A 14,705-nucleotide genomic window follows, 5' to 3' on the forward strand; every position below is an offset into this window, starting at 1 on the left:
CATCTACCTATCATCATCATCTCTCAATCATCTCTTTCTTTCTATCATCTGTCATCTATCTACCCATCTATCATCTCTCTGTCATCTATCTATCTTCATCCATTATCTATCTATCTATCTATCAATCTATCTATCTATCTATCTATCTCTACCTATCATCTGTCTATCATTCATCTCTCTCTCTATATATATATGTATATATATCATTATCACCATCATCTCTCAATCATCTATCACCTATATATCGATCTATTATCAATCATCTCTCTATCATCTATCTATCTTCATCCATTATCTATCTATCTATCATATATAAATCTATATTTTATCGTTTCATCTATCATCTATCAATTCATCTATCTCATAACAGAATTTTGAATTAAAATTTAAAAATAATATGCCTGATCAAATATGCCATCTAATACACTTTTCTTACTTTCTACACTGTCTTGTATATTACTCCCCAAAATGTCTCTCATCTTATTTTCTATCAGAGAAAAATGTACTCACTTTTTCTACCAGTGCCTCTAGGCCTCGTCCATATGCTCTCAGCCTCAATAATTTATATTTTAAAACCACAGTACTTCCCAGGTACATATTTTTCAGCTTGAGATTCTGACATCCAATTATGACACAAGGCCACTCCATATCACAAATATATCCATGCATTTGGTCAATTATGTATCAAATAAATCAGCCCAACAATCCTACCACACGGGAACCTTTGATTTTCAGTCAGTATCATTATTGCTCATCAATCCTCTGACCTGAAGACTTCAGGCAAGAGAACCAGCACGGTTACCTAGCGACCACTGAGCTAGAGGACACATCTCATCCATTATCAAGGTAAGATTTGATCATGAACTAGCTGTCTCAACAAGCCACAGGCTTCGAGCTCTTTGCAACTGAGTTCAAAGTTTATTAGTCTGCAGCCCAAGAGAAGCACTTCCTCCTGACCACCCAGAAGAGCAACCTTGACTCTTGTTAATTCCTGTCTCATTTTCCTTATTTGTGGAATAGGAATAACCATGCCTTATGGGTGAGAACTAACAGACAGTGAGTAGATGACCCATCTCCAGCTGTCAGTTACGTAATAAACAACCAATGAATGATAATAGTGGCTGTAGTAAATAATGATAGTAATTACAAAAATAAATTCTGTCTTTTAGACAATTAGTCACTGACATGACAGTGTTTTGTGATCTATCTTTGATTATTATAGTTAGAGAATACAGGAATAGTTTACTATAGACAAGGCACATGGCACAAAGCACATTTTATTTAAATGCCTATTTAGAATCCCTTAATTTGTAGTTTTCTCTTGCTTCTGAACGTCCTATGATATGAGTTTTTTTAAAATTAGATTTAACTTATTGTGGATATTTTTAAATTGGGCTTTTCTCCCTTCTGCCTACGGTTTTAAAGACTGGTAACAAAATCTACCCTTACCTATCTACTCCTTAGGTGATTTTCTAGGGTGAGTGTTATCATCTGAGCTCAACATGCTTTGTTTTTTATCCTGACTATGCAATTAACTGGGAGTTAAGGCCGCTCCGGGGTAGCTTCGCGCTGCTGTGCTATATCAGATGTTGTACTTTTTCCCTGAAAAAGCATGACAAGTAAATTGCCTGTTAAATGGTATTTGCTGTGATTTCTTACCCAAAGATGACAGCGTTGGTATTGCTTTTTTCGAGTGGCATGTCCCATCTGTTTGGGCAGTGGTCGTTTGCACCAGCACCTCACCAAAAGTAGGCTGAAGGACTACTACAAAATTAGGAGTAAAACTCAGCTTTGCAAGTTGTCTTTTGAATTTTCTTTTTTAGCAAACAGGGGCATGAATAGAAATGAGGCTCAATGGGAACAGAAGGTTCTAGTGAGAATCTACAAGCCCAGAGAGGGGAGTCTGCAAGCCTCACCATTTTTGGTGATCTTCGGGTGTGTCCTTTCAATAATGCATGGTTCTTAGCAGGATGGCGACATGGAGAGTGTGATATCTTAAAGTGCATGGCTTAGTACATTGGAGAGAAACATCCTAGCTAAGTGTCCTTGAGAATGAGATACAGGGGACGCATTTAGCTATAAGGAGAGAATAAGAACTATCTACACATCAGTCACCATGTGGCTGAGGGACAAAAACTACTGACAGCTAGTGACCAGGCCTGGTGTGACCGTGGTTTGGTTCAGTGTCCATAAAGTATTCTTGAGCTCTGTGAAAGGACAGCCTTGGAAAGCTAAAAATTACAAAGATCACAAAGGCAAATGTTTGGAGATAGATGCAATTAAATATGTGTAAGGTTTGATGAAATTGTAAACTATTCAGTGGTGCAAGCTGAGAACGAACAAGATGACTGAGAGACAGAAAAAAAAATCACAGATGGGCATGTTTTGAGTGACAGATCAAGAGTAATGGACACAGGAAGACAAAACCCCATCCAGAATCTTCCTTCTTGAATGCAGTCCATAACTTATGATTATATGAAGTTTGAGATATGAACTGATTAGTTAACAGAAGTAAATGAATGGGTAAGAATATTTCAACCTCTTTCCTCTCTGCTGATTTTATTTTTCTCCAAGACTCTAAATGATAGTAGCGAACTCAAGTGTGCTCACCTGAAACCTCCTACATCCTGCCATCCTCCTGAAGGGGACGTTTACCCATTAAACAACACACATTGTGTTAATATTCTTTTTTTCCTCAGCACTGCTCCAATCTCTGGCTATGGTAGGTCATCTGTAGTAGACACTTTTCTCAGTGTAATCCTTCAGTTATTTTTCCTACTAAACTTAGAAGACAGCTTTGTCACAAGTCCATGTCACAGATGAAAAACAGAGGCTATGTACTCCTGAAAGTCACCTCCACGGTATGCAATAAGGCCACAATTCATGTTTTAATGCCATTTACTTCAGCAACAGGATGCTTTATTTGGCCTCTGATGCAAAGTAGTCACCTGTTCATGTTAATTTCAAGTCCACTAAAGCAGACAACATGCATAAACTCATATATAATTGTTCAGTTTTCCTACTTTTCTTGGAGAAGTATAATCAAGATTTTATGAGATAATCTCAATAATATTACTCACACAGAGATGATTTTCTAGGTCACAGCTCTAGCCAACATTATTTTGTGTTTCAAGTTATTTACAAAGCATGTAATTATGGATTTGAAATGCAGACTCATGCCAGTTGACATATACTTGCATGACATATACAGTATATTATACAAAAGCTGCATTAAGTTTTACATTTTACTTTCCAAGTCATGGACGTACTTGTAGTGCATGCTACTTTTTTTCCTATCTAATTATACTTTGTAATATTTACTTTATATTTTATAAATCTTTACAGTGATAGATGAGGCTCACCACTAGTCACTGTTAATTGACTGAATGCCTTCTGGAATGTTTCATATAATATATACTCTGCCACAATATTTCCCACTTATTCCTGTATAAAAATTTTTCTAAAAAAAGAATTCTAAATATAATTAAATTCCTCATAAAATTTAATACCTGTTAAAATTTAACTTCTATGATAAATAACAAAAAGAACCAATACCATATATAAAAAATGCACTGAAATGTATTTAAGACATATAATTCATTTAAAAAGTGTTTGCAGTTAAAAAAGGAAGTAACTAATCTTGTAAAAGGAGTATAGATAAGTAGCTATAGATTATTTTTTATCTGTTGTAATAAAAACTCTGGCTGGCAAAAGAAACATAAGGAAGAAAGGGGTTTTTTAGTAGACAGTTCCAGGCTACAGTGCAAGTTGAGGGAACCTGTCATATTTCATCGAGTCCCTTCGCCAAGTATTGCAAGATGGAGAGGCTTTCTGTCCTGATACCACATAAATCCTAGAAGATTCTAGACTCATCTACACAGTCCTTTCTTTACTCAAATAGAGGACCATCCTTGCCCTTGGGGCTACAACATCTCTCTCTCTCTCTCTCTCTCTCTCTCTCTCTCTCTCTCTCTCTCTCTCTCTCTCTCTCTGTGTGTGTGTGTGTGTGTGTGTGTGTGTGTGTGTGTATGTGCGCGCCATTTGAGTTCATGTGCTCACACTGACAGAAGTGGTTGGATCCCCTGGAACTGGTGTCCAGGTGGTCATGAGCCACTCAACACTGATTCTTCTGGATCCTCTGGAAGAACATCAAGTGCTCTTAACTGCTGAACTATCTCCCCAGGCTCAGCATCCATCATTTTATAAGACAGATATCCTACTGTGTCTGTCTTACTTCCTAGAAGCTGGATCACTTTCTGGAAGTTTTCTATTAGACATTTTATTTTCTGAGTTGTGGCATACAGCTAGAGATATTTAAAAGGCAGTGTATATGGAAACTGTTTTGTCTTTTGTTCTGTTTTTGATGGTTTTAGGTGATTGAACTAGGGTCCCATATCAGCAAGTTCTCTACCACTAATTTTATATATATCACTTTCTTCTTATTTTTATTTGAAACAGAATTTCCACTCAGTTTGGTTTTATATTTGTGTAAGAACCAGGCAAACTCCATTTTGAAGAAGAAACTCCATTTTGTGTTAAACCTGGCCAAGGGATGAACCCAGATTCCAGGAGAAACCATAAAGTAGTCTAAGCAGAAAAATTCCCCCAGCAACACAATCAGCTCACCTTGGGAAAGTTCAAATATACTTTCTCCTAGTCAAACTGACCCCCAGATGGTCTGGCACATAGCAACAACCAATTAGGAGAAACCAGGACAAATTTCCTAATGCCCTCATAACTGCTTCAACCAACCTTTTCTATAGGTCAACTGGTCCCTACACCTATTACCCAACCATGAAGTGCCAATGCTTATAACTCCCTGCTTGCAGCTTTTCTGCCCAAATGTCATCCAATCATATACTATAAAACCATTTTTTGTCTAAAACCTAAAAAAACCCTTGTCAATTGAGACTGGGGGGCCAGTTCCCTACATTTGCTATGTCAGTGCACAGGAGGTGTGGTCCAGGCTCAAGCCTGTAATAAAGATTTCCTTGAAATTGTGTTTGGACTCAGCTCTTGGGTCGTCTGTTGGAGGGGGATCTCTCAAACTTTGGGCATAAAAATTTGCTTTGTAACTTTGGGTGGCTTTGAACTTGCAATCCTCAGAGTTTAGGATAGCTGTGATTCCAGGCCAGTACCACAAGGCTCAGCTTGAAAATTAAATTTTGTTTCTCATTCTCTCTGAAGTTTTGGTGATTTTAGGAATATAGGGTTGTGTTTGCTTTTTGTAATTTTCTATCTAATGCTTTTGTATTCTTCGTGTACTTCTAAAACTGGGTTTCTCAACATCATCTATATTAACTAAACAATAAAGTTATTTATGGCAGAAATGTAAAAATAAATCAAAATCAATGTCTTGTATGATCATTTGATTAAGCAAATGTGACCTGTGCTCATTTTAATCGTGATTGCTTACATACATAAGTGTGTTGGTAAATTCTAAGCACGTCCAGGCCCTTAAATGTGTCTTAATCCAGATGAGTATATAGAAAGATGGTTATACTTGTTTAAAATTTCCTCATTATATAAGAAACTTTGTATTTTTAAAAAAGAAATTAACATTAATCTCCTAAAATACAACAGTGTATCAGGAAGTTTTTTTGTTACAGTCTAAATAGTATGGACATTTAATTTTTAAATTATTAGTGTATTGATTCTTTTTGTGTTTGATGTATATACATCTATGGATGCCTGTGTATAAAGGCCAGAGTTGAACTTTGACTGTTCTCCTACGTTGCTGTCCACTATATTGTTTGAAGAAACCTCTCACTAAACAAGAATCTTATAATTTTCAGCTAGAATGGTTGGCCAGGAGCTCACTCTCAAGATGTGTCTGTCTCATACCTCTGATTGCTGAGGATATAGGATGTAGCCATGTCCTGATATTTGAGAATCTTGGGGGATTGAACTCATGTCATTTGCTTTCTTAGAAAAAAATTCTTTCTCATTGAGCCATCTCCCCAACCTAAAATGTCTTCCTTATCATACAAAATCAACATTTTATCATCTAACCAATTGTCCAACATTGACAATGATTTCAACTATTCTTTAGCAAAATAAACAATCAGACTCAATTAAGTGTATACATAAAAAGTCATGAGGGCAAACTAATCAGACACATTCAGGGAAAAGAACAGCCAGACAATAACCTAATTTTTTATTGTCTCTTTCTATAAACTTTTTTTTCATAGCATTACTCAGTATCTATGAAGGACTAACTATGAGCCAGGCATTGCAAAGGCCCTGGAGACAGAAAAATGAAATAATTCATTTCATGTTTTCAAAGAGTTTAAATCCTACAGATAGGTATACAAAAACAAACAAACAAACAAAGACCCCCAAAGAGGAGTACATGACAGGAAATCATAAAACTCAGGGCTGAAATCAATAAATTAGAAACAAAAAGAACAATACAAAGAATCAAAGAAACCAAGAGCTAGTTCTTTCAAAAATTCAATAAGATAGACAAACCCTTTGCTAAACTAACTAAAAGGTGACGGGAGTGTACCCAAATCAACAAAATCAAAAATAAAAATGGAGACATAACAACAAATACTGAGAAAAATCCAAAGGATCATTAGGTCTTACTTAAAAAGCCCACATGCCACAAAATTTGAAATTTTAAATGATATGGACAATTTTCTTGATAAATTTCACTTACCAAAGTTGAATCAATATCAGGTAAAGAAATTAAATATTCTGATATCCCTCAAGGAAATAGAAGCAGTCATCAAAAGTTTCCCAATTAATAAAATCCCAGGGCAAAATGGATTCAGTGAAAAATTCTACCAGACCTTCAATGAAGAGCTAATATCAATACTCCTCAAACTATTCCACAAAATAGAAACAGAAGAATCATTACCAAACTCATTATATGAAGCCACAATCACCTTGATAGCTAAGCCACACAAAGACCCAACAAAAAAAGAAAATTTCAGACCAATTTCCCTTATGAGCATTAATGCAAAAATACTCAATAAAATACTTGCAAATCAAATCAAAGAACACATCAAAAATGTCATTCACCATGACCAAGTAGATTTCATCCCAGCATGCAGGGATGTTTTAATATAGGGAAATCCATCAATGTAATCCATCATATAAACAATCTGAAAGAAGAAAAAAACCACACGGGCAATTCCTTAGATCGCAAAAAATATTTGACAAAAATCCAACACCCTTCCATGTTTAAAGTCTTGGAGAGATCAGGAATACAAGGTACATACTTAAACATAATAAAGGCTATATATAGCAATCCAATAGCCAACATTAAATTAAGTGGAGAAAAACTCAAAGAAATTCCACTAAAATCAGGGACTAGACAAGGTTGCCCACTGTCTCCGTATCTTTTCAATATAGTACTTGAAATTCTAGCTAGAGCCATAAGACAACAAAAGGAGATCAAGTGGATCTACATCAGAAAGGAAGAAGACAAAATATCACTATTCACAGATGATATGATAGCATACATAAGTCACCCTTAAAATTCCACTTGAGAACTCCTACAGCTGGCAAACACCTTCAGGAAAGTGGCCAGATACAAGATTAATTTAAAAAAATGCAGTAGCCCTCCTATATATAAATGACAAATGGGCTGAGAAAGAAATTAGGGAAACTACACCCTTCACAATAGCCACAAATAATATAAAGTATCTTGGTGTAACTCTAAACAAGCAAGTTCAAGACTTATATGAAAAAAACTTAAAGTTTCTGAAGAAAGAAATTGAAGAAGATATCATAAGATGGAAAGATCTCTTGTGCTCATGGATTGGGAGAATCCGTATAGTAAAACTGGCCATTTTACCAAAAGCAATTTACGGATTCATCGCAATCTCTTAAAAATACACCAATTTTTACAGACCCTGAAAGATCAATTCTTAACCTCATATGGAAAAAGAAAGAAAGAAAGAAACAAACAAACCCAGAATACCTAAAACAATCCTATACAATGAAGATCGTCTGGAGGAATATGATTTCAAACTGTACTATAAAGTAACAGTAATAAAAATGGCATGGCTAGATCTGGGAAGGGAATTCCTTGTTTTTAATAGCTGAGTAATTCCCAGATCTAGCCAATGGTCATAATATTCTCCACAGTTGAGTGGAGAGTGTGATATGACTTTCTCACGTACTCTGGTGCCTCACATTTGACCATGTCCCCTGGAGGGGGAGACCTGGTGGCACTCAGAGGAAGGACAGCAGGTAGCCAAGAAGAGACTTGATACCCTATGAGAATATACAGGGGGAGGTAATCCCCCCCAGGAACAGTCATAGGGGAGGGGAATAATGGGAAAATGGGGGGGGGGAGGAATGGGAGGATACAAGGGATGGGATAAACATTGAGATGTAACAAGAATAAATTAATAAAAAAAAAAAGAAAAAAAATGGCATGGCACTGGCATAGAAATAGGCTGGTTGATAATGGAATCGAATTGAAGATCCAAAAATAAACCCACAGTCCTATGGACACTTGATGTTTTACAGAGAAGCCAAAACCATAAAATACAAAAAAGACATAGCATCTTCAATTGGTCTGACTGGATGTCTACATGTAGAAAAATGAAAATAGATCCATGTTTATCACCCTGCACAAAACTAAAGTTCAAGTGGATTAAAGCCCTCAATACAAAACCAGACACACTAAATCTTAGAAGCAAAAGTGGGGACAAGCCTTGAACTCATTGGCATAGGAGACAACTTACTGAATAGAATACCAATAGCTCAGGCTCTAAGATCAACAAATAGTAAACAGGATCTCATGAACATGAAAAGCTTCTGTAAGGTGAAGGACACTGTCATCAGAACAAAATGACAGCCTACAGACTGGGACAAGATCTTCACCTACCCTACATCCAACAAAGGGTCCTTCCATCTCTCCATTCTTCCATACAATTCTCAGAGCTCTGCCAAGAGTCCTGGAGTCTGGATGGGAATCCCAGCATCTGTCCAGATCTTAATCTCCTGCTGGTGGAGTCCTTGCTGCTGGACTCTGGATGTAGTGCTGAGTGTGGTATGGAAGGACCCAGAAGGCTCAGGATCCCCACAGGGAGACCATCAAGGCTGGTGGGTCTGGACCCAGGGGCCCTGTACAAACTATTGCACCAACCAAAGACAATGCAGGCAGTATTGTTCAGATATAGCCAATGGACAGCTCATTCTCCAAGGTAGTAGGGGGAGCTGGGACTGCCTGACATGAACTCAGCTGCTTACTACTTGATTACTTCCCCTTGCTGGGGAGGCCCTGCAGGCACACAGAGGAAAGGGGATTCAGTCTATCCAGATGAGAGAAGATAAGCTATGGTCATGTGGTGGGGGAGAAGGGTTGCTCCATCAGAGGTCTAGGGGAGGGAAACAGGTCAGAAGAGGAAGGGGTGGCACAGGGAGGATATAAGTGAGGGGATAGCAATCGTGATGTAAGATGAATAGATTATTAAAAAAACAAAAACAGGAGCAAGAGGACTGGTTTAAGGAGATCCTACTGCTCCACTGAAATTCCCTTCTAGAACCTTCTCTAGCCACCACCACACCACCAGCTCCCACGCCCAGCACTATCTTTCACAGAGAGATTGTGCTTGTTATTCATCGAGTTCTCTGTATGTCACAGTGCAGAAAGTGCAACATAGCTCTGTACTTTGAGTTTGGGAACAACTGACACAATTAAAATAGCCAGAGTATGATTCATTTTAGCAACATGACAGAGATTGGAGGTACTTTTTGTGCAAAGGTGGTTGAGTCTTTGAACGTTGGTTGCTCTTTATAGGAGATGTGAGCATACCTGTTAAAGGCATAGCTATCGTCTTCCATTCTAGTCAGTCTTGTGGAATTATTAGACTTTGTCTGTCTCATATAGTCTGCCCTAATTTGTGCATCTCAGATCTCACACAATATCTGCAGACTCTTGCTCATTATTAAAAGTCAGTATTTTCCTAAGAGGCCTGTGTGCCTGTGAAACACAAGGACAGAGTCTTAAGATTGTTTGAGAAGATGAATAAAGTTTGAACAGTATCAGTGACAGAATCAGCTGGCTTCTAGATTTCTGTGAAACAGAAAACTATATCATTTGGTCAAATAAAATGAGTGGATGAATGCCATCTGGCTACAATGTCAGAAATAAAGGTAAGGGCATATTAAAATATAAGAATAAAATGTAGAGATGTTATTTGAAAAATTGACTTTAAGAGAAGTACCATAATGTGTTCTTCAGTTCCAATTCTGTGTCATTCTCTGTCAGAGGGCTATAACTGTCACTTAAATATCTGCAATCTAAGACCACCATAGATCATTCCTGTAATTCTAGTTCACACTCCAGATTTCATTACATCATCTTGAAACTCATATGAACTGATGTACACCTTCACTATGGATTCATCCTTTTCAGTTTTCCCCCATCAAAGTCAGGAAATAAATTTAGCTTGCAAAAGAATACAACCCCCATTCATTACTAAAATGATTTCAATAACAATTCTCAAAGTATAAAATACTTGTGTAGAACATATATTGCTTTAATAATTAAATATATTCAGCTGGAATGAAGTTATAGTAAACAGATTGATGCCAACTAAGTGGAAGATGCTAATTCTTTTATGTAGACAATGGCATATCTCAGAACTTGACAGAGAAGATGAAGAGAGATATAAACATTAGCACTTAATACTCATAGATTACTATTCCCATCTATGGGTTATACAAACTGGGCATATCATAGTATTTAATTAGCTGATTTTTGTTCCAGTGAATTTTCAGATCTATGTAGTCACAAATGCCTAATGTAGCATGTTTTGAGACTTACCTTAGCTACTATGGTTAGCTACAAGTTGAAGAAAATCAACTCTTACTCGTCTTGGAATCAGCAACTCCAAATCTTATTCAATGAGCAAATACTTTAAATGCTATGAAAAAAGCCTATCCCAGCACTCAGGTAGACAAGGGCAGGTCAATCTCTGTGAGTTCAAGGCCAGCCTGGTCTACAAATCAAGCCCAGGACAGCCAACGGTACACAGAGAAGCCCTGTCTCAACAACAGCAATACCAACAAAGCATAAAATAAGAGTTTACTAACTATATAGATATATAATTGAGACAGTCCATACATAATAGCTTCTAGGGTAAAATATGTTATTATACATGCATTATATTAAATAAAGTTTGCATTTGTGTTTCTTTTATACTAATACTAGTCAAAAAATAAAATATTTGTTATAAAATTATACTTTCCATTTCATAGACATTGTAAAACAGAAACTGAAATATATATTACCAGTAAGACAGACCTATCTCATTAAAGCCACTGTAGCCCAGCTCTTGCCTGCTTAGTCCCAGGTCTTCCAGGTCCATGCATTTAAATCCTGGGGGACACTGATAGCCTTCTTCTAGCTCTGGGGAGCAGTGCGTATCTGGGATAGCTAAGCTATTCCAGGTTACATTCCTGTGGACAGCAAAAAAGTATTAGAAATTTCGATAGTTGTAAGCATTGGGTTAAAATAAATAACTATTCTTTAACAATAACTGGTGTGCATGGACACACATTGGAAAGGGTAATTTGTGAATGGCATCACAAGGATTAAATATCCTCAAGTGCTAATTAATTCATTCATTCCCATAGAGCATCTTAAAATATTTCTGGTTTCGGGTTGTCTTTTTTTTTTCTTTTTTGGCCTGTTTTGTTATTTAATGAAAAAGAAAGAAAGTGTGTGGAGTTGGGCAGTTGCTGAGGTGGAGAGGCTCTGGGAGGAGTTGGGTGAAGGGAAACTGTGCTCAGAACATATTTTATGAAAAAGTATTTTCAATAAAACATACGTATTTAAATCTTATTTTAAAAGATTTTGATAAGCAACTGAATAGAGATGTAAACGGAAATGTCCTGTACTACTAGGCGCACGTTTTACTACATCTCCACTTTCAGCAAACATTAAGTGATGAAGGGCATTTAAAAAATATATTTTATTAATTTATTCATATTGCATCTCAATGGTTATCCCATCCCTTGTATCTTCCATTCCTCCCTCCCTCCCATTTTTCCCTTACTCCCCTCCCCTATGTCTGTGACTGAGGGGGACCTCCTCCCCCTGTATATGCTCATAGGGTATCAAGTCTCTTCTTGGTAGCCTGCTATCCTTCCTCTGAAGTCACCAGGTCTCCCCATCCAGGAGATGTAGTCAAATATGGGGCACCAGAGTTCGTGTAAAAGTCAGTCCCCACTCTCCACTCAACTGTGAAGAATGTCCTGTCCATTGGCTAGATCTGGGTAGAAGTTTGAAGTTTACTGCATGTATTGTCCTTGGCTGGTGCCATAGTTTGAGCAGGACTCCTGGGCCCAGATCCACCCATCACAATGTTCTTGTAGGTTTCTAGGACCCTCTAGATTATGAAGGGCATTTTTTACATATATTTCAAATGGGGAATCTTATAAATGATACTAGGTCTTCTGCTATGTTGATTCATGTGAAATTTAGAAAGAGAACCAGACAAATAAGGAGAAATTGAAGGAACTAAGTCTATCATTTTGGCAAAAGAAAAATAAGAAGTCTAAGAAAACATAGTCTCTATGTGGATAGTGACACATTTTCTTCATCTTCATCTTATGGACAGGCTGTGTCTTATTTGGGATTTATAATGCTATGATAAAAATAAAACACCATGACCAGAGAGCACGTTGGGAAAGAAAGGTTTTATTCTCCTTACACTTCCATATTGCTGGCCATTATTGAAGGATATCAGGACAGGAACCCAAACATGGCAGATCCTAGAGGCAAGAGCTGATGCAGAAGCCATGACTGGCTTGCTTTCCCTGGCTTGCTCAGTTTGCTTTCAGTAAAACCCAGGATCATCAACCCAGGAATAGAACCACACACACTCTCTATAACTAATTAAGAAAATGCCTTACATCTGGATCTTATGGAGGCATTTTTTCCAATTAAGGTTTGCTTCTTTCAGATAGCTCTAGTTTGTGTTTCAAGTTGACATAAGACTAGCTAGCACAGGCTGAAAATTAAGTCCTATATGGATTTGTGTTTATGATGAATTTCTCGATATGTTCTAAAGCTATTGCCAGGATGAGATTGAAGTACTCATGCTGAGCCCTTACAAATGAGCCAGCATGCCATGTGAGGTCATGTAGGTTGATTGTGCAGAGGACACAATATGGACTATCTATCTCCAGAAGCCTTCTAAACTAGGAAGTTGATGTACATATCATCCACTGTATCAATTTTCCTAGGTATTTCCTAAGTCCTTTAAGCTTATGACAAAATTGAGGTAGGCGTTTCTTCTTGGATAACATTTTTTTTCTTTAATAAATTCTCTATCATCTATCTATCTATCCATCTATCTATCCATCATCTATTATCTATCTATCTATCTATCTATCTATCTATCTATCTATCTATCTATCTATCATTATCTCTTACCACTGTGTATATATGTGCACATGTCTGTGTAAATCCACATACACATATGTGTGCAGGTGGATGGAGATTAGCAGTCAGTGACAGATACCATCTTCAGTTATTCTCTGTATCATTTTTGTGACAGATTATCTGACCTAATCTACAGCTCATTGATTTGGACTGGCTCTTAATCAAGTTCCAGGGATCCTCATGTTTCTGCTTCCCAAAATGAGGGTTTGAGTCACTCTTCTCAATGCCTAGCTCTTTATATGGATGCTGTGAATTCAAACTCAGCTACATACAGCAAGCACTCGATTGATTAATGTATCTTCCCAAACCTCTTAGTAAATGCTTCTAGTCAATTATTGCTTCATTCCTCTTATATGACACATTTCTCTAGAATCTAATAGCTAAGTGCAATTTCTAAACTGTTTGATACACATATGTACATTTTTACACACACACACACACACACACACACACACACAGACCCCTCATGCCTGGCCCACTACTCAGTTATAATAGAAGCCTTACTGTCCTTACACAGAATTCAGATGCCATATGTTTATTTGTGTAGGCTTTGCTCTTACATGAAAACCTGCTATTTTGTCTACACTTCTCAGTGAGTAAATGGTTAAACAATCACTCAGCCTCTAATCACATTTTAAAAATATCCTTTGGATCCCACTTTAAAAGAAGAAGAAAAGAAAGGCTCTAACTGTGAAAATTACTACTTGATTGAGTCAGAAAATATGGTTTTGGGCAGACACATTGCTTATTTCTTTCACACACATTCTCATTTGTCGACAAATGATTCATTCCTCTGTAAGTCAAATCTGATGCTATTTTAGGTTTTACACCTAAAGAAAAAGAAATAACTGCAGAATGGGATATGAGCCTCAAGATTTCAGCATGGGGTTTTTAGGCTTTATATCAGCTCTCTATCTGCTGGTCATGTGATCTAAATGTTCAGAGGGTCTCCAAACTCAGTTCCTTTCTCTGAGAGACAGGGAAGCAATCCTAATGGAAAAGCGTGCATAAAAGGTTCATAGAGCAAACCAGGGGTCTAGCATTCGCTATTAAGGTACGCAATTAACCATGCCTTAAAATGGCATCATTAATAACAATAAAACATGACATATCTCATCATATACACAGTAAAGGTACATATTACAGTAAAGATCTGGGCATGTGATACTGGAAGCATTTGGTTTATAGAACTGAGCGTCTGAAAGACGCTGTGTATGTGACCTAGCTTATCATTAGTGGTAGTCAGAAAAGTCAGGGCGAACATCCGAGACTGACAATGGACTAGCTGAGC

At 37.2% G+C, this 14,705-nt stretch overlaps 1 protein-coding gene across 1 annotated transcript in view; it reads right to left on the reverse strand.

Annotated features, from left to right (window-relative positions):
• The window catches only part of Nalcn (sodium leak channel, non-selective), a 297,987-nt gene that overhangs the window by 242,326 nt on the left and 40,956 nt on the right, over positions 1-14,705 (reverse strand). The window contains exon 7 of the mRNA XM_051161012.1: positions 11,270-11,424. Within this exon, the coding sequence (XP_051016969.1) occupies positions 11,270-11,424 (155 nt within the window). The remainder of the gene's footprint in view (positions 1-11,269; positions 11,425-14,705) is intronic.

Source organism: Acomys russatus, chromosome 18 (genome assembly GCF_903995435.1).
Source record: "Acomys russatus chromosome 18, mAcoRus1.1, whole genome shotgun sequence".
NCBI classification, from domain to species: domain Eukaryota; kingdom Metazoa; phylum Chordata; class Mammalia; order Rodentia; family Muridae; genus Acomys; species Acomys russatus.